Below are 25507 nucleotides of genomic sequence, written 5' to 3'. Positions count from 1 at the left end.
ATGTTAGAGCCAGTTTGTGCCTGGGCTGAGACTAGAGGCTGGGGCTCTTTCCTCGGCACAGCGAACCCCCAGGCTCAATTGGTGCAGAAGGGGTATGAGGCTCAAAGGCTGCATCTAGGGTTAGAGGACTGTGGGTTTGACTCCTAGCTCTGCCACCTACCACAGGGGTGGCCTCAGGCAAATCGCTTTCCCTTCCCCAGTCTCAGTTTCCTTTTCCGTAAAATGAGAGGTTGGAGTAGATGGCTGTTAAGTTCCTTTCCAGCTCTAATTTGTGGTCCTCTGGACACCTTTGTTGAGTCAATAAGTCAGTCAACAAGCACTTATTAAGTGCCTACTGTGTGCCAGGCACCATGTTAAGTGCTGGAGATGCAAAGAAAGATGGAGGAGTTGATGCAAGTCTTATGACCTCCATTTTGTAGTTGAGGATACTGAGGCTAAGAGAGGGGTCTCACGACCCCACAGCTAAATGCTTCATTTGTAAGGGGGCTGGGGGAAGGGAGAGGGCATCTGGGTAGAGGTCCCTCCCATCTCTAAGTCTATGAGCCACTGATCCCTTGAGGGGGTGGTGTGCAGGAGACCTAAATGTCACAGAATTGGAAGGAAAGTCACCTAGTCCATGATCCTCTGAGTCCCAGAACCTCCAGGTTTGAAGAAGCTTCCCGTGGCTATCCAGTCCATCCCTTACCCCAAAGCTAATCCTCTTCTTCCTCCAGTCCTCTGCCCTGGACCTCCTGATACACTTACCATGTTTTATTGCACATTGCCCACATGGATTTTTGTTAGCTGATACTAACAATAATAGCACATTTATATGGCACTTCAAGGTTTGCAAAGTCACAAATATAACCTCGTTTGATCCTCATAACCATCCTAGGAGGTGGGTGCCACTACTGTCTCTATTCCACACCTTCCACAGGAAGCCTCCCCAATCCCTCTTAATTCCAGGGCTTTCCCTCTTTTAGTCATTTCCTATCTATCCTATAGATAGTTTGCTTTGTAGATATTTGTTTGCATGTTATCTCCATACTGGATTGGAAGCTCCTTGAGGATCTTACTCTCTTTTGCCTCTTTTTATATTTCCAGCACTTAGCACAGTACCTGGCATAAACTAGGCACTTAATAAATGTTGATTGATTGAGGCTGAGGTAGGTTAAGTGATTTGCTCAGGGTCACACAGCTGGTAAGTATCTGAAGCTTAACTTGAACTCAGATCTTCCTGACTCTAAGTCAAGCATTCTATTTTACCACTTAGCTCCCACTAGACAGTGAACTCCGTGAGGACAGGAACTGTTTCATTTCTGTCTTGTAGCCTCAGTTCATATCACAGTCCTTGGTACACAGTAGGAACTTAATAAGTGCTTATTAATTGATTTGTAGTAGGGATTCAAGAACTGTCTGGTATGTTGGGATTTGCAGTTTAGAGGCACAATTATTACCTCTCTGCCCTGAGAGTGATTTGGACAGTCATGATCTCCAAGCCTGAAGAAGGACTCAGTCACAGCTGAGAGTTTGAGAAGGCAGGAAAGAGAGGAAGGATCAGGGTCTACATGAGCAGCATGGAAGAGACACTGTCCCCAGCCTTGCACGGCACTTAACAAATAAAACTTGAGAAGCACTGGGGGTACAAGGCAACAGGATAAAGGAGAAACTGAAAGGGGGCTGAGCTGGGACTAAGGAGAAAGAGAAATGGAGCTGTCCAGACCCTGCACGTACCTTGGAACAGGTGCAGAGGACTCAGGCTAGAGCCATGAGCTGTATTCACCTCTTTAAAGATTGAAGGGATTTCCAAAAACTCTACTCCTTCTCCTTTATTTCTTAATGAAATCATTCAGATGGTTGCTGCTTTGCTCCAGTTTGCAGTGGAGAAGCCTAAGGGAAGAACTCGTTATTTGATTAAAAAAAAAAAACTGGGGCAGCTAGGTGGTGCAGTGAGTAGAGCACCGGCCCTGGAGTCAGGAGGACCTGAGTTCAAATCTGATGTCAGACACTTGGCACACTTACTAGCTGTGTGATCTTGGGCAAGTCACTTAACCCCAATTGCCCTGCCTTCCCGCCTCAACAACAACAACAAAAACTGATGAGGAGAAAAGCTTTCTGGCAGAAACTAGGTATAGACCAACATCTCTTACCATATATTAAGATAAATTCCAAATGGGTGCATGACATACATAAAGGGTAACATATGTGATAAACAAATTAGAGGACCAAAGAAGAAATCACTTCAAATCTATGGATAGGGGAAGAGTTAATGACCCAACAAGGACAATCTCATTTACATAAAATGAAGTTTCTGCATAAACAAAATCAATGAAGTTAAAATGAGAAGGAAAGCAGATAAGTGAGGGGAAAATAATCTTCACAAGTTTCTCTGATAAAGGTCACATTTCCAAGATATACAAAGGACTGATTTAAGCTTATAAGAATAAGAGCCATTTTCCAATGGACAAATTGGCTGAATGCCACGAACAGTTGGTTTTCAAAGAAAGACATCCAAGCTCTCAACCACCATACGAAAAACTTCTCATTAATAATGAGAAACTCAAATTAAAGCAACTCTGAAGTCCTAGTTAATACCCGTAAGATTGGCAAGGCTGACAAAAAATGGAAAACAGCAAATGTTGTAGGGGTTGTAGGAAAATAGGCATATTAATGCACTATTGATGGATCTGTGAATCGGTCCAGCCACTCCTGAAAGCATTTTGAAACTATGTCCAAAAACTCATTAAACTGCATCATACCCTTTCTTGAAATATCTACAAGACCTATATCCCAAATAAATCAAAGGGGAACACCCCCACCTGATATGTATAAAATATTTCTTGCAGCTGTTTTTGTAGTAGCAACAGCAACAACAAATGCTTACCCCAAACCCCAAACTAGAAAATAAGAAGGTGCCCATCAACTGGGGATTGGCCAAACAAGTCATAGGCATATGACTGTGATAAAATTCTATTATGCCATGAGAAAGACACAGTGTCAGTGAAACCTAGGAAGATTTGATGAGCTGGTACCAAGTGGAACAAGGAAATCAGTTTTTACAATAACATTACTGTAGAAGCAAACAATCCTGAAAGGCTTTCTAGTCAATGCAATGAACAGTTGTGATTCCAGAGAACTGATGACAAAATGTGTTACCCACCCCTTGACAGATGGACTTGGGATGCTGATTGAGACATGGTTTTTGGACATAGCCAATGTGGGAATTTGTGTTGCTTAACTATGCACACTTGTTACAAGAATTTTGCTTTCCTTTCCTTTTCTTTTAATGGTGGGGGAGCGTGAAGATGGAGAAAAAATTGATTTTTGTTCATTGAAAAAATGATATTTAATTAAAAATTAACTGGGGTGCTTTGGACAATTCTACATAGTTCTTTAGTGCCTTGAGGAGGTAAAAGCATAGTCCCTTTCCAATGCCTTCCCCAGTACTTTGTAGTAAAGACTCTTAGGAAAATTCATGTGGCACAATTCACAAATGACCAGGAACTACAATGTGATACAACTTGATAAAAAGATATCATTTTACCAAATTCTCACAGGTTACTATCTGTCTTGGTGCTTACAGAAGGTCTTCCTCAACCCAAAAATAATTAAAAAAAGAAAAAGGGAAAGAAAATCTAGCTTCCCATCTCAGAGCGAAAGTCTGGTTCCACTAGAGATCCTAGAATACGTGGTACTCTTCCCCCAGGGATTTGTCACCCATTCATCCTTAGGTGAGAAAGCAGACTCTCCTGGGTGAAATTATTTCAAATTTATTTAAAATATAGGACAATCCACCTAGAGGTCTGGATACAAATTCTCTAAGTGTCCCTTTGCATATAGGGTGCATCAAAATGTCTCCAGGGATCCCTTATCACACACAAGGCATTCCCACTGCTGACTAAAACTTCCATCTAGGTTCCAGAGCCACAAGGCAGCCCAAATTTTCTCCAAAGGATTCCTACCAATGCATGGGGGCAATCCAAATGGAGTTCCTGACTCACTCCTTGCTAGTACAAGCAGGTTAACACAAATGGAGAATAAATTTAGAATAGCTCCAAAGAGATGTGGGGTTCCCAAATGAATTAGATATTTAGTGTTCATTTATTTGGGGTTTCTAGGTCAACAGTCAAACTTCATACAATAGATCCATAAGAATCTCAGACAAGTTATCTTGACTCTCACAAATAAGGTAAATAAGTCTGGGTCTCCTTAAAAGTAAAAAAGAAAAAAAGAATATTTATGAGTTATCATAGAGTCAACGAGCTCTTAAGTGCTTTTTGTCTTTGTTTTTGTTGGGGCAGCTAGGTGGTGCAGTGGATAGAGTGCTGGGCCTGGAGTCAAAGACATGAGTTCAAATCCAGCCTCATAGACTTAGTAGTTGTGTGATCCTAGGAAAGTCACTGAACCCTGTTTGCCTCAGTTTCTTCATCTGTAAAATTATCTGGAGAAGGAAATGGCAAACTACTCCAGTGTTTTTACCAAGAAAACACCAAATTGGGTCATGAAGAGTCCGACTTAACTGAAATAACTGAACAACAACAAACCAGATCTTTTAAGGGATGGCTAGGTGGCACAGTGGATAAAGTGCCAGGCCTGGAGTCAGGAAAACCTGAGTTCAAATCCAGCATCAAATGCTGTGCTAAGTACTGTGGATACAAAGAAAGCACCCAGCCCCCCAAAGTCTTTGCTTTCAAAAACTCACAGTCTAAGGCAGGGAGACAACATGCAAACAATTACGTACAAACAAAATTTAGGCAGGAACAATTGGAAATAATCTTAGAGAGAAGAATACTAGATTTGGAGTCTGCCAACTTGGGCTTCAGTTCCTACTTCACCTTAACTAGTTGTGTGATTTGGTCAAGTTGCTTAATCTTTCTGAGTCTCAATTCCTCATCTGTAAAATGGGTACTCTAGATGAACTACTAGGTACTAGGACTTTAGGAGTGAAAAATGCACACTGCATGCAGTAGCTATAACCCTCATATTGTATGTCCAGGATCACCAGCAGATACTACTGGTACAGAGCAATCAAATGAACAAATAAAAAATTTGTTGAAAAATAACTGGTATAACTTGTAAACAAAATATACTGGAAAACAAAAGAGGAAAAGATATAATTTTTCTTCAATGGATCCATGCCAAGCTAGGATGGTCAGGAAACTGCCCAATTTGTTCTTGAAAATGCATCGAGGACCTGTCCCAAACTTATCCCGGATGAGCCCCGACTTTGTAACACTCTAGAGAATGTTTCTCCTGAGGGTAGAGTTGGCCACCAGGTTCTGGATCCTTTCTGGTCCCTCCATCTTTAGGAAAGAGGTGCATCCAAAGTCTTCTTAAGCCCCGTTGATCTTCCTGCTTCCTTCCTTTCCTAGGAATGTGATACTTTCCTCAATTCTCCCTTCTTCCCTACCCCCTTCTCTGGAGATACAATCAGCCACATTCTGTTGGAACAATTAGCTTACTTTTAGCTTAGGAACAATATAATGTCCCTCAGGTCAATTAGTTCCTTTCTTTGCTATTTTATGGAGTTTGTATCAGCTAAAAGGTCAGTGATGCGATCACAATAGCTCTGAGACTCCCCATTAAAAATCCCTAATAGTCTGTTCCAATTTCTGCTCTAATTTAAACTTTGTGTATTTCCAGCTAACCTCTGGCTTCTGTGTATTTGAAGCAAAATCAAGAAACAGGAAATGCTTAGGTAAATGATGCACAGCGTATTGGAATGGAACAGGGAGGGAAATTTGGGGAGAAGGGCGACCTTCTTCAATGACCTGAGTTTGAGTCTTGCTTCTACTCACCATGTTACTTTCTCCCTTAGATCTTTGCCTCAGGGACACACTGCTATCTTGGCACTCTTACCATAAATGGTACCAGATGGAAGAAAGAAATCACAGATAAATGGAAGAAAAGCTTACAAGTTCTCCATGGAGAAGCAAAGAAAGGACTTGGCAGAGTTGGTTTAATGGAGAGTCCAAAGACAAGATAGGCTCAAGTGCCCTTTTGAGTATTTCAATGTGGACCAGGGGTATAGATATGAAGATGAAACTGATGCTGCCCTCAAGGAGTTTCCTTTCTACTGGGGAGAGGTAGCCTATGCGGATTATGACATCTTAGAAGACCTGGGCCCAAATACTGGCTCTACTTGCCACCTTTCTTTCTTAGATGTTTGTCTTGTCTCCTCATCTAGATTGAAAATCCTTGAGGAGAGGGACCAAGTTTTATATTTCTTTTCTTTTCTTTCTTTCTTTTTCCTTCCAAGGCAATCAGGGTTAAGTGTCTTGCCCAGGGTCACGCAGCTAGTAAATGTCTGAGGGTGGATTTGAACTCAGGTCCTCCTGACCCCAGAGCCAGTGCTCTAACCACTGAACCACCTACTTGCCTCCTTATACTTCTTTGTATCACCCATAGTGCCTAATATGGCGAAGTAGCTGCTCAATAAATGATGTCTTGGTTGGTTGTTTTACTTAACTCCCAGGTTCTGCTTCCCAGTCCCTCCTCCAAAATAAAAGGAAGGTAAGGTGGAGTCGGATTGTGGAGGCCTTTGAATGCCAGGCAGAGGAGTTTGAAGTGGGGAACATTTGGGATGAATGATCGTTTTCTATTTCTGATTTTAATCATCCGTGAATAATGATAACTCTCACTGCATTTGAAGATTTGCAAGACAATTTCTCCCAACCACCCTTATGAGGCAGGTGTCACGTGTTATTATTATTCCTATTTTTATAGAAGAGGAAACCGAGGCTCAGTTTGTGACTAGTCCAGGATCACATAGCCCATGAGTGCCTGAAATAAGATTCCAGCTCAGGTGCCTTGACTCTGTTTCCAGAATTCCATCCCTCAGGTTGCATTGAACTTTACATTTGGTGTCTTTCCCCACCTCCATGCCCCAAGCTTATGTTTGCTTCAGGGTGTCCTAAAAATCTCAGGGCCATCTTAGGTTTTTATGGCTTAAAACCATGAAAGCTTTGGGACAGGCTGATTAAAAGCAAAGATCCCAATTTCTTTATCTTTGCATCCCCCCACCCCTGTCAAGCTCAGTGCCTGTCTCAGAATATAATAGATGCTTAGTCAATATTCACTGAAAGTCTGTTTCAATTAGGGAACAGCTAAACAAACTATGGTTCACGAATGTAGAGGAACAATCACGCACCACAAGAAATGATGAATGTGAAGAATATGGAGAGAAGCAAGAGAAGACTTACATGAACTGATGCAAAGTAAAATCAGCAGAACCAGGGAAACAACATATGCAATGACTACAATAATGTAAAGGGAAAGAATCATAACAATGACACAATGCTATGAAATTAAAATGACCAATGACCCCAAAGAAGAGATGTTAGAATTCACCTCCCTCTCTTCTTTCAGACGATGGTGGGGTGGGGGATGGAGCTTCTGGGTGTGGAACACTGCATAAAATATCAAACGTGGTTGAGGTGCTGGCTAGTTTTGCTGAACTTTAAAAACATTCTTTGTCAAAAGGGATGGCTCTCTGAGAGGAGATATGGGAAGACATGAAGGGAACATTAAAGGGAACGAATGGGACATTAAAACAAAAAAATCAACTAAAAATATTTAAGTCTGTTTACTGAGTTGTCCAACTCCTCTAACACCAGACAAGTTTCCGCCTCACCCCAGAGACGTTATCTGGAATGGTTGCTTCCTCACTCCCCATTCCCACACTTGATGAGTCAGTCCCAGCAGCTGCCTAAACAGCAAGGCCAAAGGAGAGATTTCAGGGACCCCTAAGGGAGCCGTTGGGCCAGGACAGGTTCTGGGTTTCTTAGGCCATTTGTCAGGAGACCCAATAGCAAAGCCCAGCACCACAGAATGTTACCACCCAGTGATGAACAAGTTGCAAAGCCTGATGTTTTATAACAGCTTAGGTTTACAAAAGGCTCCTTGTCAGAGTATAATTGCTATTACAAGGTCCACAGACAAATTCATTTGTAAGGTGGATGGGAGACAGAAACCCCCGAGGTTGTTGCTGGATAGATTCGGTCACTGCTGATCCCAGGTCGGCCACAAGTTACTGACAGTCCAGTCCAGCAGGAGTACCAGTAAAGCAATGGTGGAAGTTGGGCCCCAAGTGAGGGGGGTGATAGCAACTAGACCCTTGTTGGGATGGAGGTGGGTAGGGCATCAGTCCAACACTAGGAAAGGGCTAGGCAAGAAAAGCAGGGTCATCAGAGAATCTAGAGGAATGGAGAATCATTATAGGGAAGAAGGTAGCTCCCCTTTCTCAGTCCCCCTCCATGGCAGTGCCTGGGGACAGAACCTGGTTGTCCTGTCTTAGTTATGTCTCTACCTTTCAATAACCCTGTGGGTTATGTGGGGCAAATACCCATTTGCCAAATAAGGAAGCTGGGGCTCCTGTGCTACGATTGCTCGATGGGGCATGATTGATTCTCTTCATTCACCTGGAAGACATTTCCTGTGTGGCTTCATGTGCTTTCATTCAATGACCTAAGAACTTTACTCACAAAACGAATAAGACATTCATACCTAGTTTGTACCTTTGGTTGATTCTGAAACTTTATTAACGAGGCTTCTCATCTGAAAAAAAGTATCAGGATGTAGAGTACCCTGTTAGTTACATTCTTTAGGGTTGGGAGTATGAGATACCCCTCTCACAAATGCAAAGTATTTTTGAAGGGGAGAGTGCTACCTTGGAGGAGGGGTCAGTAAAGGCTTCTGGTTGGAGGTGGTGGCTGGGATGTGCCTCGAAGGAAACAGGGTCCTATAAGGAGGAAGAGGCAGAGAGAAAGGACATTCCAAGCCTGAGCTTGATCCGTGCAAAGACACTGAGGTGGGAGACAGAATTTCATGGACGGGCGGCAGCAGCAACTTGGCTGATGTAGTTGGAACCTAGCATGCGTGAGGGGGAACACGTATGGAAAGCTAGTTGGGAACCAGGCTGTGAGGGGCTTTAAATGCTAAATGGGGGAGTTTCTATTTTATCTCAGAGGCACTTCGGGGTCACTGAAGCTTTCTGAGCAGGTAAGTGATGGTCAGACTACATTTTAGTAATGTCAGTTTGGTAGCTGAGTGGAGGATGGATTGGAGTGGGAGGGACTGAATGTGGGGAGACCATTTGTGAGGCTAATGAAAAGTCCAGGTGAGAGGTGAGCAAAGCTTGCACTAGGCAGTGGGGACGTGAGTAAACAAAAGGGGAAGGACCTCTTGGGCTGGCTGGCTATTGGAATTCTGGATTACGAACTTGCTTGCTGGTTCCGCCTTCACACACACCTCCCTGCCAAAGTCTCACAGGGCAGGACTGATTCCCTTCCACCAACTGGAAGACATTTTCTGTGAGAGATGTGGAGAATCAATAAGCCTTGGCAACTGATTAGATATTTGGATCAAAGGAGAGGAAAGAGTCTGAGGTTGGGAATCTGAGCGATCTGAAGGATGGTACTTTCCACAGACAGGAAAATAAGGAGCAGAAGTGGGTTTTAGAGGAAAGACCCTGAGTTTTGTTTTAGACATGGTGAATTTGAGGCATTTATGGGACATCCAGATGGAGACATTCAGTGGAGAACTGGACACGTGGAAGAGTGTCTGACACCTAGGAGGCAATTCATAAACGCTTTTTGGCTGGAGCTCAAGAGAGAGATGAGGGATGGATGTGCTGAAAGTCATCTGCTTAAAGATGAAAGCCGAACCCAAGGGAACTGATGAGGAAGGGGGCAGGGGGAGATAGATAGCGACAGAAACAGTGATCAAGAGGGGGAGAAAAAGAGGAAGGGAGACAGAGAGGGGCCCTGGACAGGTCTGAGGGCAGCCCAGCGAAGGTGGCAGAACCTGGCTGAAGATTCAAGAGTGGTCAGAGAGAGAAGGATCAAGAGAGGGGAATGCCACAGGCCTGGGCTCCGTCCACTCCATAGTCTGTGCCTTCTCCCTCTTGTCCTTCTTGTTCCCCCCACCGGCCGCTCGCTGTAGCGTCTCAGACCCTTCCCAGGGGCAGTCCCCTCTGAGTCAGCAGCTGTCCTTCTCTACCCTCCCCACCCCCAACCTCTGCCCCGGGCCAAGTGTGGCTGCAGTGAGGGGACAGGTCCATCCCACCAGCCTGAAGACTTCAGAGGGAGGGTGGGGATGGGGAGTACGGGAAGGGGTGAGTTTCTCCACCCAAACATCCTAATTCTAGGAAAAGTGGATTTTGAAGGCTTGGGAGAAAAAGAAAGGAACACACACACACACACACACACACACACACACACACACACACACACACACAAAACTCTTGGCACGGAAAGTGGGTTCACCAAACATTCTGATGAGTTCAGCACAAGCTGAATCAGAAACACATGGACACAGTTTTCTTGAAATATGCCTGGTTTGAGAACATGGGCCTAGGAGGAGGGAGGGGGGTGGAAGAGCAGTGGGGAGGAGGCTTGGCAAGGAGCAAAGGATCTGAGGGCTACAGGCCCCAGGCCAGTTCCAGATGTTGGAGGTAGTCTATGCGAGCCACCCCTGGCTTCCCCTTCACTCTCTTCTAGGGATGTGTGAAAAGAAGGCCCGGGGGTGGGAGTCAGGGGCTTCCCAAACCTGAGGTGGAGGTCGGACACTGGGAAAATCTAAGAGCCGGAAGGAGGTGGTAGATAGCATCTCAGCGGGTCAGACAATCCTCCAGCTAGAGCAGCAAGCCACCCCAGAAGCCGTCAAGGGCAACCTTCTCATTTTACAGATGGGAAAACTGAGGCCCAGGGAGGTGGCGTGATTTGCCTAGAGTCATACAGCTAGTGAGGTTATCCAGTCCAACTCAATTCAACAAGCATTTATTAAGTTCTTAATATGTGGATATGAAGGCAAAAATGAAACAACCCCCGCTCTTGAGGACCTAATGTTCAACTGGGGTGGGGGAAGGGGACCACAACAAGCTCAAGAGGGAGAGAGGAATAATGGCTGGGATGATGAGGAAAAGCCCGTCAAATAGAAGAGGTAGTCCCTGAGCTGTGCAGCCCCACTCACGAAACACGGGTTTAGTCCGAGGCCCAGAGACCGGCAGTGACCCGTCCAGGGTCACGCAGCAAGTTCTTTGCAAAGCCAGGCCCTAAATGGTCTCCCGACTCTTTTCTTGAGTGTCCCTGCTGACTCTGGGTGTACCTAGGAAAGCTGAACCTTACAATTGCTCCATCTTTAGAATGTCCCTAAGAGTCACTTAGCTCCAGGACTCTGTAGGGGAATGCAGGCAGGGAAAGTTACGAGTCCCAGAAAGCATCCTGGTGTTAGAGGCAGAGGACCAGGGCTGAAATTTCTTCTAATCTCTCAGAGTTCAGATTCTAGAGCTCCTCCTTACTGCATGTGTGACCTTGGACGGGTCATTTCCCCACCCCACTCTCCAGCCTGTTTCGTCGTCGATAAAAGAAAGAGATTTGACTGGATCAGGGGCTGGTTCTTGGCCTGGGCTCAGTGGAGCAATTTCAGAGTTTCATGAATTTGGATGGAAGAAAAAATGACATCTTTATTTTTATCTGCCTCTAACTGAAATTTAGCATTCCCTTCAATTATAGGTGTAGACAACCAAACAAGAGCTGGTTAATGGTCAGACCCAAAGAGGGAGGCGGCAAGGTGGCGCAGTGGATAGAGTGCCAGACACTTGCTAGCTATGTGACACTGGGCAAGTCACTTCACCCTGTTTGCCTCTGTTTCCTCAACTGTAAAATGAGCTGCAGAAGGAAATGGCAAGCCACTCCAGCATCTCTGGCAAGAAAACCTCAAATGGGGTCACAGAGAGTCGAACATGATTGAAAAATGACTAAATAACAACGACAAAGAAAAATCAGGAATGTTTTGATGCCAGCTTATCAGGAGGTCTCCAATGGAATACCTCAGGGACCCATGCTTGGTCCTGTGTGATTTCATATTTTTTACTTAAAGGCGCAAGTAATAGGAGTAGTAGTTAAGAGCAGTAGTAATGGTGGTAGTAGTAATAGCTAGAATTTATAAAGTGCTTCAGGGTTTGCAAAGTACTTTACATATATTATATCATTTAATTCGCACAACTCTGGGGAATAGGTGCTTTTTATCCCCACTTTACAAATGAGGAAACTGAGGTAAATAGAAGTTAAACAATTTACCCAGGTTCACAAAGCTAAGAAACGCAGGAGGCCTGATTTGAACTCAGGTCTTCCTGACTCCACATCTAGCACTTGACCCACTGTGCCACCTTCTAGATGGTATGCTTGTCATATTTTCCGATGCCATAAAGCTGAATAGGAGCTAAGGATGTTTAGCCTAGAGAAGAGAAGATTCTGGGGACAAGCAGTAACTGTTTTGAAATGTTTAACAGGCTGTCATGCGAAACAGATTCTATTCCCAACGCCAATACTCCAGTTCAGATCTTCATCATGATTTGACCAAATGGATGCAGTGATATTCTAACAGATCTTTCCCTGCTCGAATCTATCCTGGAAACTTGTTCAAGACCTTACCACTGCCCAACATTTTCTCCTGGTCTTCTGTCCTAATCCCTCCTGCATGCCCTCCATACTGGAAGCAATCTTTCATCCCCTGAAAATGCCTCTAAGCTGACATCGAACCATCAATGACTTCTCTTTGGGTCTAGCCATTCAACCAGCTCTTAGTGCATCTAATTGGACTATCATCTTGTCTTTTTCTCACCATTTTATCCATAAGCAAAGGCTTTGCAAAATCTGGGCAAATTCTAACCACAGCATTCTTTCCATCCATCAGTCTGGTGTTTTTGGTAAACCTGCCCCCAATGCCTGCAATGCCCTCTTCACTAGTTCGTGAGGTCATGAAATCATAGGTTTAGAGTTGGAAAGCTTCCTCAAGTCTGAGGTGGCTCTAAGCCTCTTTTATAAAGGAGACTTGTGCATGTGCTTTGTGATAACTTTGCTTCTTCTAATGGCCTTTGCTTTCAGAGTCAGTCAACAAACATTTATTAAGTGCCAGCTGTGAGCCAGGCTTTGTGCTGGGGACACAAAGAAAGGAATGCTTAATCTCATCCCTTGAAGAGCTCACAACTTAATGAGGAAAAGACAACAATCTGATAGGGTTGGGGGGAGAGAATACTCATCACAAGGGTGTGGTGAGTCCTACAGCTGGGATAGGAAATGACCTTAGAGAGTGTGAGTTACAGAGTTGAATTCATCTTACAGAATTATGAGTTTTAGGAAATCACAAAATCTAAGAGATAACAAAATCTAATGATGAACACTCCCTGTTGTTAAGCTCTTATTAAGCTCCTACCACGTACAGAGCCATGTGAGCAGTGCTAAGGGAGACACCAGTGTGAAATAATCTATAATTCCTGCCCTCATGGAGCTCACAATGAAATAGAGAGGTACAGCACAACTCATATGAAAACAGCTATAACATAAAATGGTGGATGAGCGAGAGGCAAACAAAATGGTATGGGACTCTGAGGAGAAAAAAGGTCATTTGAATTGGGACCTCAAAGGATAGTGAGGATGTCAATGGCTATAGGGTTAGCATGGCATTCTAGATATAGGGAACAGCCTGAGCAAAGGCAAGGAGGTAGGAGAATGTAAGATGCAGAATCATTCACTTTAGCAGGAGTAGAGAAGACTGAGATAAGAATGGAAAGGTATTTCCTAGCAGAGGGAACAAAGGAGGGGACAAAAGCAAGCTATATTGAGGAGGTAGCATCAGCAAGCCTTGACAACTAACCGGATGCCTTTGTAGGAGGCTCATGGAGAAATCAACCCATTCATTAATCAGGAAGTTTGTATCAAGTGCCTACTATGTGCTAAAGGCAGTGAAGACTCAAAGACAAAACCAAAACAATCCTTGCCTTCAGGGAGCTTATACTAATAGAGGAAGCATAGATATGTTTATGCACACACATACTTAAATATACATTTGTAAGCATATGTCAAACACATGCAAAAACAGATACAATATACCTTGGGGGAAGGAAAGGAAATTACCAAACCTCACACCAATATTTCAAATGTGTTACTCATAGTATAGAGCAAAGAACACTACACCCAGACTTAGGAAATATTTGAGTTTACATCCTGTCCTAGCTACTTACTCACATAAGGAACCTAGGTAAATCATATTGCCTCCAGGAGCTTTTGTTTCCTCTAGCAGCAAAACGGGAATATCTCCTAACCTCATAGGACAGCTTGATTCAACATCAACTCCTTAGGGAGTAGATTATTCTACTCTTTTAAAACGACTTTTGTTAGGTAAGAACAACTCTTGATTTAGTCAATCAGGACCAAGGGTGAACAGGACCTGTACACCTCCTCAAATCAATCAAAGTCATAGTGTGAGAGATGTAGTCATACCTTAAGAAATGAGTATGCAGTTGTTGTCCAGTCAGTTTTCAGTTGTGTCTGACTTTTCATGACCCCATTTGGGGTTTTCTTTTTTTTGCAGGGGGGAAGGCAGGGCGATTGGGGTTAAGTGACTTGCCCAAGGTCACACACCTAGTAAGTGTGTCAAGTGTCTGAGGCTGGGTTTGAACTCAGATCCTCTTGACTCCGGGGCTGGTGCTCTACTCACTGTGCCACCTAGCTGTCCCCATTTGGGGTTTTCTTGACAAAGATACTGGAGTGGTTTCCCATTTCCTTCAGCTCATTTTACATTTGGGGAAACTGAGACAAACAGGGTTAAGTGACTTGCTGAGGGTTACACAGCTAAAAAAAGAAAATTCAAAAGTGGAGAGTGATTCTGAGGGAAGACTCTGGAAACAAAGAGTAAACTTGGAGCAAGGGTAAGGTCCAACCCATCTCTGAGGGGCGAGGCCAGCCCTGAGCTATGACAAATAGGGAGATATTGAGGAAAGTCATCGGCTCTATAGGCACCTCAAAGTAGATCTTGGCTGAAAGAAATCCAAAGAAAAGATCAGTTTGTCCCTGCTTTTCCCTCCAGGTGCTATCTGTCCACAGACACTATAACATAATCTTCAGTTTCGTTACCCAAACATTTCCAGGAAAGTGAATTTTGCCTCATCCACAAAGAAGCCAAGAGTTAACTAGAAATAGATAGAATCGTTGTTGGTCATCCTCTGTTTCAAAAGGGACCAATGACATCACAGGTGATGTCTTGACTTTCTCATGAATTGGATTTAATTGAAGCAGAGTGATACAAAGTCATCCGCCTCACTCTCCCTTCCAGAGTCTTCCAGTGGCAAGACAAAAGTCAGGACGACTAGCAATGGCCTGAGATTCAGTGGATGATCTTGGCATCTTCGATGTCTGACCGAGCCCTGTGTGCTCCACAGTGCCTGCTTTAGTCACTTTCATCGTCATTGGAACAAATTGTTCTCCTCCGCCCATTCCACCAGAGGAAGTCTTCATGTGCTTGGCGTAAACATCCCCCTAACTCACCAGCAGGTTTGAGGACTTTTTGTTCCCCACAACCTCTTTTAGCCAGAACCGTACAGTTAGGTAGGGAGCTCAGCCTCTCTCTAAGTGTCAGGAATTTGCCTAATTGGGGGCTTGAAGCAACTGTGACTGAACTTATAATTTTTCTTCTAAAATGAATTCCATAAAGATGAAGAGGAGGAAACAAAGTGGATCTTTGGGGCTGACACTCCTTAGGCTTAAAATGAGCTAATTATTATAACTATTTTACTTATTAAGTATCTGCTATTAAAGTTTCTCATTTCTCTAGTTCAATCCAATGAAGCAGACAATGAAATAATTATTACCCTGATTTTACAGATGGGGAAACTGAGACTCATAAAAGGAAAGTGACTTATCCAGGGTCACACAGAGGACAAGTTACACAGAGCCAAGCCTCAGACCCAGTTTATCTGAATAAAAGACCAGAGTCCTTTCTACAGCACCCCATGGCCTCCTCTTAAGCCTCAGAAAATCCACCTCTAACCAAGACTATTCCTCAGGGAAAGTGTCATAGGGGTTCAGGTAGAGATGGTGAGAGAGGCTGGAAGCCCAAAGCAGGGAGGGAAGGAAACTGTGGTCTGGGAGGCCACTTCACAAGAGAAATAATTTTTATGGCACTCTAAAGTTTACAAACCACTGTCTTTATAGGAACCCTGTGAGGTAGGGAATGTAAATATTGTTATTCCTTTTACAGATGAAGAAACTCTGATGATAAGGCTCACAGAGTCACAGGGTCATTCAAGGTTACAGGCTTAGCAAATGCCAGAGGTGGGATTGGAGAACCAGTCCTCTTGATTCCAGTGATTTTTTCCGGAGAATGATATAAAAATACTTTTAACCTCAACCCAAATGTACTCATGTATATACTTATATGTACATACATACACACCTATATTTATTCTTGTTAAGTTATCTCCTGCCCTCTGGTCCAGAGCTCTTCCCACACATCACAAGTTCCAAACTCCACAGTTCCTAGAAGCTTAAGCACATGCTGTAGATGACAGTCTTCCCATCAGGAGAGAACAAGGGGGTGGGAGGGACCAGTAAAGATGGCGGAGGAGGGGGAAGCTGTACAGCCCAGCTCTCCCTGGTAACCACTCCAACAAAGATCTAGGAAAAGCATCAGAGTTGTGATTGGAAAATAAAAAGAAAAAATTCACAATGATTTATTTTTCTAGCCCAGGTCAGCAAAGGTAGATGGAGGTCTGTGCACACTATAGAAGGGGTCTAGGCTGAAGGGCTCCCCATGCGGTGTCTTCTACATTGGAACTGAACTGGGGCCTGTGGGTGTGTATGATCAATCAATCAATCAATAAACATTTATTAAGTGCCTACTATGTGCTAGGCAGTGAGCTAAGTCATGGGAATGCAAAAAAAGAGGCAAAAGATAGATCTTGCCCTCAAGGAGCTTACAATCTAAAGGGAGAGACAACATGGGCAAAAAGACAACCCGGATCCAGTAGAGACAGATCTGATAATGTGAAAGGAGTATGAAGAGGAGCTGACTGGCAGTTCTGTTGTTTGTACCCTTGTCTGTGTTGAACATCCAGTGAAGACTGAGGAGGGGACCTGAACCTAAGAGTGGCTCTCTAGGGCAAGGGACGGTTGTGGACCTGAGGTAGAAACAGAATGAAACAGCAACTGGGCAGCCCCCAACCCAGTCTAAGTCCTGTAGCTTAAGCAGGGAGCTCAGATCCAGGATGAGCCTGCAGTTCTGTCACTCTGAACCTACAAGGCCTTCCAGCTGATTGAGAGGGGCCAGGGCCTGCAGCAGTTTACCGGAACTCCAATTGGGGGTAAACCTACAGTCATGTTGCTCAGGCTCAAACTAGGGTCAAGAACTTGCAAAGCTCATCTCAAATGTCCAGCAGCCACACTTTGCCCTGGATCAGACTGCTCTAAGTTCACTGAAAGTTTGAAGTTCTGCAGCCTCAGCTGCCTCTAAGGTCCTTGAAGAACACAGAATTCAGTACCCAGCAAAAGCAACAACAAAACCCCACAGAATACAAATCAGGACTGAACAAGGCCCAGATGTTCCCCCCAGAAATGGTGAGAGCTTGGCCCTAACATAAAATTCTATTTGGGGAAATACGACTGAAACAATGAGTAAAACAAAGAAACAAAAAAAAATGACCACTATCAAGAGCTATTATGGTGCCAGAAATACCCAAGATACAAATCCATAAGAAGGAATGATTCCAAAACATCTACAAGAAAAGCCTAAAAATATAGCTTTGTTACATGATCAATTAGAATTTAAAGGTAAATTTTTTTAAGTTTTAAAATTATTTTCTAAATGAAATGAGACTACTAGAGGGAATAACTAGAAAAACATGAGATATTTGAAGGAAAGATTTGGAATGAAGATTGACAGTTTGGAATAAGGGATAAAAATTCTTACCCAAGCAACAGACTCCGTGAAAATTAGAATGGACCAAACAGAAGTGAATTACCCTTTGTGTCTTTCTGTCCAACTCATTCGCCATGAGACAATGAGAAATACTAAAACAAAATAAAAAGCCTGAAAAAAATAGAAGAAAGTGTAAAGCATCTCAAAACCCCACCCCCCAAAACAAAAAACAAACAATTGACCTGGAAAAGAGATCAAGAATCTCTGGATTACTTGGATCAATCAATGGATTACTTGCTATTAGGTGGTTCAGTGGACAGAGCACTAGGCCTGGAGTCAGGAAGATCTGAGTTCAAATCCAGCCCCAGGTATTTGAACCTGCACAAGTCACTTAATCTCTGTCTGCTTCATTTTCCTTAATTGTAAAGTAAGGATAATAATAACTCTTGCTTTGTAGGATTATTGTGAGAGTTGAGTGAGATAATATTTGAAAAATTCTTAGAGGGTGCCTAGCACATAGCAGGCACTTAATAAATGCTTGTTTCCTTCCTTCTTTTCTGAAAGCCACAACCAGGTTTTAAAAAAGCCTAGACATGATATTTCAAGTAACCATAAAAGAAGACCTCCCAGATCTCTTAAAACAAAAGGGGAAAGTGAAACTAGAATCTACTGGTTGAAAGAAATTCCAAAATGAAGACACTCAGAAATATCACAGCCCAAATCCGGACCTTCCAGGTCAAAGAGAAAGCATTTTCTACATTGCAAGCCAGAAAGGAAGAATTGGAATACTGAGGAGCAATTTAGGATCATACGAGAATCAGCAGCTCCTAATACGAAGGAGCAGAGAGCTTGGAATATAATACTCTAAAAGGTGAAAAAATATGCTTACAACCTTAGAACAACATACTCAGCAAAACTTGGTATAATCCTACAGGAGGAAAAAATGAATCTTTAATGAAAGAGAGGACTTACAAGCATTCTTGGTGATAAGACTGATACTTAGGTAGAAATGTTGAAAGACAAACACTAGAGTCAATACAAAATGGCAAATACAAGTTTCCTTTGATGAATCTTTGTCCAGGTCATGCCCACTAATAGCAGGTGTCCACTAATTCTCTCTTCTGGTCCATTTTCTCTTTTCTCTATTTCACTTAGTGATCTCATTAACTCTCAGAGATACAATTATCATTTCTATGCTGATGAGTCTGTCTAGCCCCCACTGTCTCCTAAACTCCACATTTACTTATTGGACATCCCAAATTAGATGTCTCATAGACATCTTAAACACAACATGACGAAAATTAAACTCATTATCCCCCTCCCCCTTTTAACTTCCCCATTACAATTAAGGACACTAGTATCCTCCCAATCATCTAGGCTCACAACCTAGGTTTCATCCTTCAATCTTGAGTCTTTCTCGTTTCCTGCCTCTCCACCCATATCTAGCCAATTTCAAGTCATGTTGTTTCTATCTTTGTAACATCTCTCATATACATATGCTCTTTCTTCTCTGAAGCTACCACCATCACCACCTCATGTCTAACTGTTGAAATAGCCTGCTTGTTAGTTCTCTTTGCCTCGTCTCTTATTACAATCGATTCTCTACTAAGCTGTCAAATTAATCTTCCTAAAGTACAGTCTGACTGTGCCGTCTCTCTATCCAATGAACTCCAGTGGCTCCCCATCTCCTTCAAGATCAAATATAAAACCTTCTGTTTCACGTTCAAAGCCCTTCAAAACCTGCCATCTTCCTACCTTTCCAGTCTTCTTACACATCACTCACCCCAACTCCCAACCTCTGTAATTCAGCAGTATTGACCTCCTTGCCCATCCTCATACAAGATCCTCCATCTCCTGACTATGGACATTTTCACTTACTGTCCCCCATGCCTGAAATTCCCTCCTGCCTCTTGCCTTCCTGGTTTCTTTCAAGTCGCAGCTAAAATCCCACCAGTTAAAAGAAGGCTTTCTCATTTTCCCTTAATGTTAGCGCCTTGATGTGTAAATGATTTCTAATTTATCTTGTACAGGGTGACCCCCAAAATTTTAGTGTAATGTTAGGCCTTAAAAACTCAAAGCTGCACAAAGACATTTGGAACATCTCATTTTTTATTTATTTCTGTTGTCTCCCTCGTTACACTGGGAGGGGTTTTTTTTTGTTTGTTTTTTAGAGTGAGGGCTGTCTTTTGCCTTTCTTTGTATCTCCAGTGCTTAGCAAGGTGTCTGGCACATTGTAGTCACTTAATAAATGGTTTTTTCACTGACTGACTGGGATGATACAAGTTCCCCTCTAAACCATAATGCTATCAGGGGTCATAAAGGGAGTTCAATAAGACCTGGGAATGTTGTTTTTACTATGTTTTAATTATATTAAAAGAAGAAAGAAAAGGGAGGGGAAAAGAAATACATTAGTGAAGAAGGGGGAAGCATTGGGGGAGTTTATTGTCTCATATAATTGGGGTGTATAGGTAGATGATACAAATGAGGAAGAAGGGAAGGGGGCAGCAGGTGAAACTTAATTAAGTTGGGTAAAGGAGGGTAGAATCTTCATACAGAGTTGGGTGTAGAAATATACTTGACTCAGTAGAGAAACAGAAGGAAATGGGGAGAAGGGAGAAAGGAGAAGGAAGAATGGAAAATAAAGGGGAAGACAGATTGGGGAGGGATTAGTCATAAGCAAAACAAACTCCAACCTTGGAGGGTGGATTGTGAAGAGGGATTTAAAAGGAAGGAAAAAGGGAAACCTGTAATTTAAGTCTTGGCAAAGGCAAAACAAAAGGGGCTGGGGGTTAGAAGCAAATTGCACTGAGCATACAGCACTGGTGCTTGACTAAGAAGAGGGAGGTAACAAAGAAAGGAAAATGTACAATAAGATGAATTGGAGGGAAATACACAATTAACAATCATGACTGTGAATGTCAGTGGGATGCACTCAGAAAATGGAAGGAAATAGAAGGTTAGATTACAAAAGAGAATCCAACAGTATGTTGTTTACAAGAAACACTTGAAATGTAAGAATTTACACAGTTTAAATTAGGGGATGGAGCAAAATCTATTATAGTTCCTCTGAACTAAAAAAAATAAGGATAGCAAACATGACCTCAGACAAGGCAACAGCAATAATTGTCTTAAATAAAAGAAATAAACAAGGAAATTACATTATGTTGAAGGGTGGTATAGACATTGAATAAAATATCAATACTTAACATATATGCACCCAATGGCATAGAATTTAAATACTTAAAGGAAAAACTAAATGTGTTATATGGAGAAATGTATAACAAAACTACAATAGTAGGGAACTCCAATGTACTTCTTTCAGATCTAGACAAATCTAACAAAAAAGAAAATTAAGGACCAGAATAGAATTTTTTAAAAAGTTCGATATTGATTGAGAATTGAAAGGACTGTATGTATTATTTTTCAGCTGTTTATGGCCACTTTACAAATATTGACCATGAATTAGGGCATTAAAAACCTCAAAAAGCACTTATAGAAAAGCAGAAATATTAAACTCATCTTTTACTAACCACAAGGCAATAAAATTATATTGAATAAAAGCCCAATGAAGAAAGAAGTAAAAATTAATTAGAGACTAAGTGACTTAATCCTAAATAGGTAGGTAAAAAGAACAAATCATAAAAACAATAGATAATTTCATTAAAGATTCCAACAGTGAAACAACACAGCAAAAAAATTTTAGATGAAGATTCCTTAGGGAAAAATGTATATCTCTAAATACTTTCATCAACACAAGAGAGAAAAAAAACAGATCAAGGAACTAGGTAACCAACTTAAAGAACTAGGAAACCAACAATTTAAAAAAAAAACCATTTAAACACCAAAACAGAAATTCTGAAAATCGAAGAGGAAATAAGAAAAAAAATTGCAAACAAAAAACTTCCTTTGGTTGAATAAATAAAATAAGGAACTGGCTTTTTTAAAAAACACAATGAAATAGATGAACCATTACACAATTTGATTTAAGAAGCAAGACAGGGGCAGCTAGGTGGCACAGTGAGTAGAGCACCGGCCCTGGAGTCAGGAGGACCTGAGTTCAAATCCGACCTCAGATACTTGACACATTTACTAGCTGTGTGACCTTGGGCAAGTCACTTAACCCCAATTGCCCTGCCTTCTCCCCTGCAAAACAAAACAAACAAGAAGCAAGACAGAGCAATGGGACCCAGACAACCACAGACTCTCCTCAGCATACATACACACAAATACACACACACCATATACGTACTTTGTTTACACCAAGCATTGGCAAACATCTTGGTAGTCACTCACCTTGAAACAACAAGGGGCAGGATCAGCATCTTCAGCATCCTCATCAGCAGCTCTCCAGGGAATTGGAAGTAACTAATTTCCTAGAAGCATAGGAAGAAGTATGGGTTTCTAGCAGGCCCTCACTCACTTATGTTGACCTAATACTGTTATACTTATCACAGGCTTTTCATGGGGAAGAGGCCATTCTCTAGAGGCCTCCTGGGCAGTGAAAAAAGTCTAAGCCTTGGGGTCACGGTTCCTGGGGTCTCATCCCTGTTCTGCCCCTGGTTTTGATGGGGTACCTTTGGCAAATCACTCCTTTCTGAGCTTTACTTTCCTCACCCATTAAAAAATGGGAGATTGGAAAGGACAGTCCTTTAAAGTTGTTTCCAGCTGCTGGATTCATCCCTGTTCCCATCTCTGGACCATGATGATCTTAGAAGTTATCTTATCTAACTCCATTCTATGGAAGGTAAGGAAACAGAAATGGGGACTTCCCCAAGACCACACAGCTGGGTAACCCTGGAGCTAAGAAGACACCTCAGTACTGTCCAACCCTCTCAACTATTTTACAGATTGGGAAAACTGAGTCCCAGAGAGAGGAAAAACTGACTTATCCAAAGTCACAAAATAACTTAGTGGCAGAGCTGAAACCAGAACCCAGGTCTTCTAATTCCTAGCCTCATTCTTTTTCTAGCATACCATGAGAAAACAGTAAGTTAAAATAAAAACAAATTGTATCCAAACATTGCTTTACAAGGCACCTTATAACTTTTTTTTCCCATTTAAGCAGTCCTGTGAGGAAGAAGTACAAGTAAGATTATTCTCATCTTACAGATGGAGGAACTGAGTCTCAGAAAAGTGAAGTCATGACTTAACAGAATCTCAGAGCTGGAAGGAGACTTGGAATATAATGGTAATGATGGGAAATAAAGGGAGTATAGCCTAGAGGTTGGAGAGCTGACCTCAAAGTTCAGGAAGAGCTGGGCTCATGTTCTGCCTTTGACACATACTGGTTACATAAGACGGTGTCCCAGAAATTCTGTAAGATGATAAATTGAAGAGCGGGTGCCAATCTGCATTGGTGGAGGGACCTTCCCCACCAGGAATTCCTCATGCCAGTGAAAGCACAGGTCTAGTCCCTCCTCAGATTACAATGATGATAGTAATAATGGCTACACTATTCACTGACACCAATATAGGGTTTCAAGGTGTGCCAAATGATTCAATCAATCGATCAATAAACATTTGCTTCTTCAATATGATATCTCCTTTTATCTTACAGCAACCCTGTGAGGGAGGTCCTATTCTTATCCCCTTTTAACAGAAGAGGAAACCAAGGCTCAGAGAAGTCATTGCTAGGGGCCATACAGCCAGCATCAGACTCTGGAGCAGAAGTGGAGATTTGAATTCAAGTCTGAGGGGCAGGGGTCGTCTAGTCTAACTGTCCTGCTACAGATGAGCACACAAACTCGGGCCGGGAATGTGGCACCTGGCCAGCGCCCAGGGCCAGTAAGGGTCAGAGCTGGGAGGGATGAGCTCCTGGGACCTTCCAGGGCTGTTTCCATCCTCTTGTGCTTTCCCTACGCACAAAGAGCATTGTTTAGGGAAGGGGCGGTCCAGGACTCCAGTCCCTGGCTGAGACATCAGACGGCCCCTGGGGGATTCTATTTCAAAGGGAGACACTGAGCTCCCCATCTCCAGCCAAGCGCTTGTTCTAACGTCCACATCCTTCCTGTTATCTCTATGGCTCAGGAACTGCAGGCCCATCCAAACAGATGGAGAGGGATGCTTGGATGAGAAGGGCCCCCCCAGACTGGGCCGGGAACACACAGGAATTCCAAATTTGCTCTCAAGTTAAGCCCTAGCACAGCAAACAAATGTTTGGTCCTGTGTTAACTCAGGGGAAGAGCTGGCCTGCTGCCCAGGGTCTGGGGAGAGGGCCCTAGACAGGGGTGGGAGGTGGGGCTCGAAGGGACCTCAGAAACCACAGAGTCCATGCTACAGAGGAGACAGCTGATGCCTCTAGGGGGAAGTGACCTGTTCAAGGTTCCACTGTTAACAAAGACCTCAGCTAGCAGCTAGGTGGCGCCGTAGTGCATAGAGTGCTAGACTTGGAATCAGAAAGACCTGAATTCAAATCCTGCCTAGACACTTCCTAGCTGTGTGACACTGGGCAAGTCGCTTCACCCTGTTTGCCTTGGTTTCCTCAACCGTAAAATGAGCTGGAGCAGGAAATGGCAAATTTCTCCAGTGTCTTTGCCAAGAAAATCCCAAATGGGGTCACAGAGTCCGACTGGACACCAACAGGGATAGGGAAGGGTCCTCAAGTCCAGGACAGATCAAGGGAACTGGGAGTATCTGTCATGGAGAAGAGAAGGGTTCAGGGCACTTATGGGAACAGATGAAGTCTGACCATCTCCCCCTTCCTGGAAGGTATACTTCTCTTAATGTTCTCCAAGTCAAAGGAATGAATGCCTAATAGTAGAGACTGTTTTTGCCCCACTGAGTAGCTGGGAGAGGTATACTGAGGGAAAGAGAACCCCTGAAATCACCCCTTTGGCTTGCTGCCTATGCTGTTGTACGGTCAGGCTCTGCTGATCCCCCTGATATGATGAACAGTATGACCCTGGGAGAGCCACTTCCTCAGTTTCCTCATATGCCAAGTCCCAGTCCTACTGCCCGTATCAGGCTGTCCCTCAGATGCAATGAGAGGACGGACGTAAAGAGCTTTTCAGACTTCCGAGGGCCATCCCTTGTTACTATGAACATTATTTTTACCTTCATTATTCAATTCGATTCAACTCAACAAGTGTTCCTTGAGCACCTACTGTGTGCCAGGCCCTGTACTGACAGCTAAGGAGGCAAAGCTGTCCCAGAGCTTCTATTGGGGGTCGGGGTGGGGGAGGAAGGGATAGTTACAACAAGCATCCAGACGTGCACATAGTCGATAACGTGAGGACGTGGAGAGTGCGGCACACTGAGGGTGGGGGGAAGAAAGGTCTTGAGCTCCAGGTGGCGCGTGAGCCGTGCCTGGAAAGAGCCTGAAGATTCTAGGAGGTGGGGGGGGGAGGCTGGGGGGCACTTCAGGTCAGCAGGATGGGATATGGGAGGCACAGGTTGCCCCAAGACTCGAGGGACTGACCTGGGGTGAGAGGTGCTGGGTCCTCAGGAAGAAGCCCAGGAGGCAGCCTATGATGACTGAGAGCACCGACAGGATGAGCAGCCCATTCCTCCGGCACACATCCTTCATTCGAGCCAGCAGAGCATCCAGAGCCATGGTGCCCTCTGCCTTGGAGGCAGGGTCCTGGCGTGGGGTCAGCCTCCCATGGAGCTGCCCTCCTGCTCTGGGCTCCCCAGGCTGTCTGGGGTCCAGGAAGAACAGTTCCAAGCTCTCAGCCCTGGCTGCTTAGCCTGTGAGGTCACCCTTCCCCCCCACAGCCAGGCCCCACGAGGGCTCCCTCCAGCATTATTACTGCTCCAAATGAATGCCCACAATCCTATTATCAACTACATCATTAAGAGCCTGGGAGCAGCTTAGGGAGCCCTGGGAAATTAGAGT

At 43.6% G+C, this 25507-nt stretch overlaps 1 protein-coding gene across 2 annotated transcripts in view; it reads right to left on the bottom strand.

Annotated features, from left to right (window-relative positions):
• Window positions 1–25225, bottom strand: part of SLC1A7 (solute carrier family 1 member 7) — an 82122-nt gene extending 56897 nt beyond the window's left edge. For both annotated transcript variants that reach the window (XM_036756646.1, XM_036756647.1), the window contains exons 1-2: window positions 25091–25225; window positions 21967–22046 (exon numbers count right to left, since the gene is read on the bottom strand). In XM_036756646.1, coding sequence (XP_036612541.1) covers window positions 21967–22046; window positions 25091–25225 — 215 coding nt within the window. The remainder of the gene's footprint in view (window positions 1–21966; window positions 22047–25090) is intronic.
• Between the last annotated feature and the right edge of the window lie 282 nt (window positions 25226–25507).

The sequence above is a fragment of the Trichosurus vulpecula genome, chromosome 4, assembly GCF_011100635.1.
Source record: "Trichosurus vulpecula isolate mTriVul1 chromosome 4, mTriVul1.pri, whole genome shotgun sequence".
In the NCBI taxonomy this organism is placed as follows: domain Eukaryota; kingdom Metazoa; phylum Chordata; class Mammalia; order Diprotodontia; family Phalangeridae; genus Trichosurus; species Trichosurus vulpecula.
Note: the sequence above shows the minus strand (reverse complement) of the source record. Positions and strands in the feature narration are given on the sequence as shown.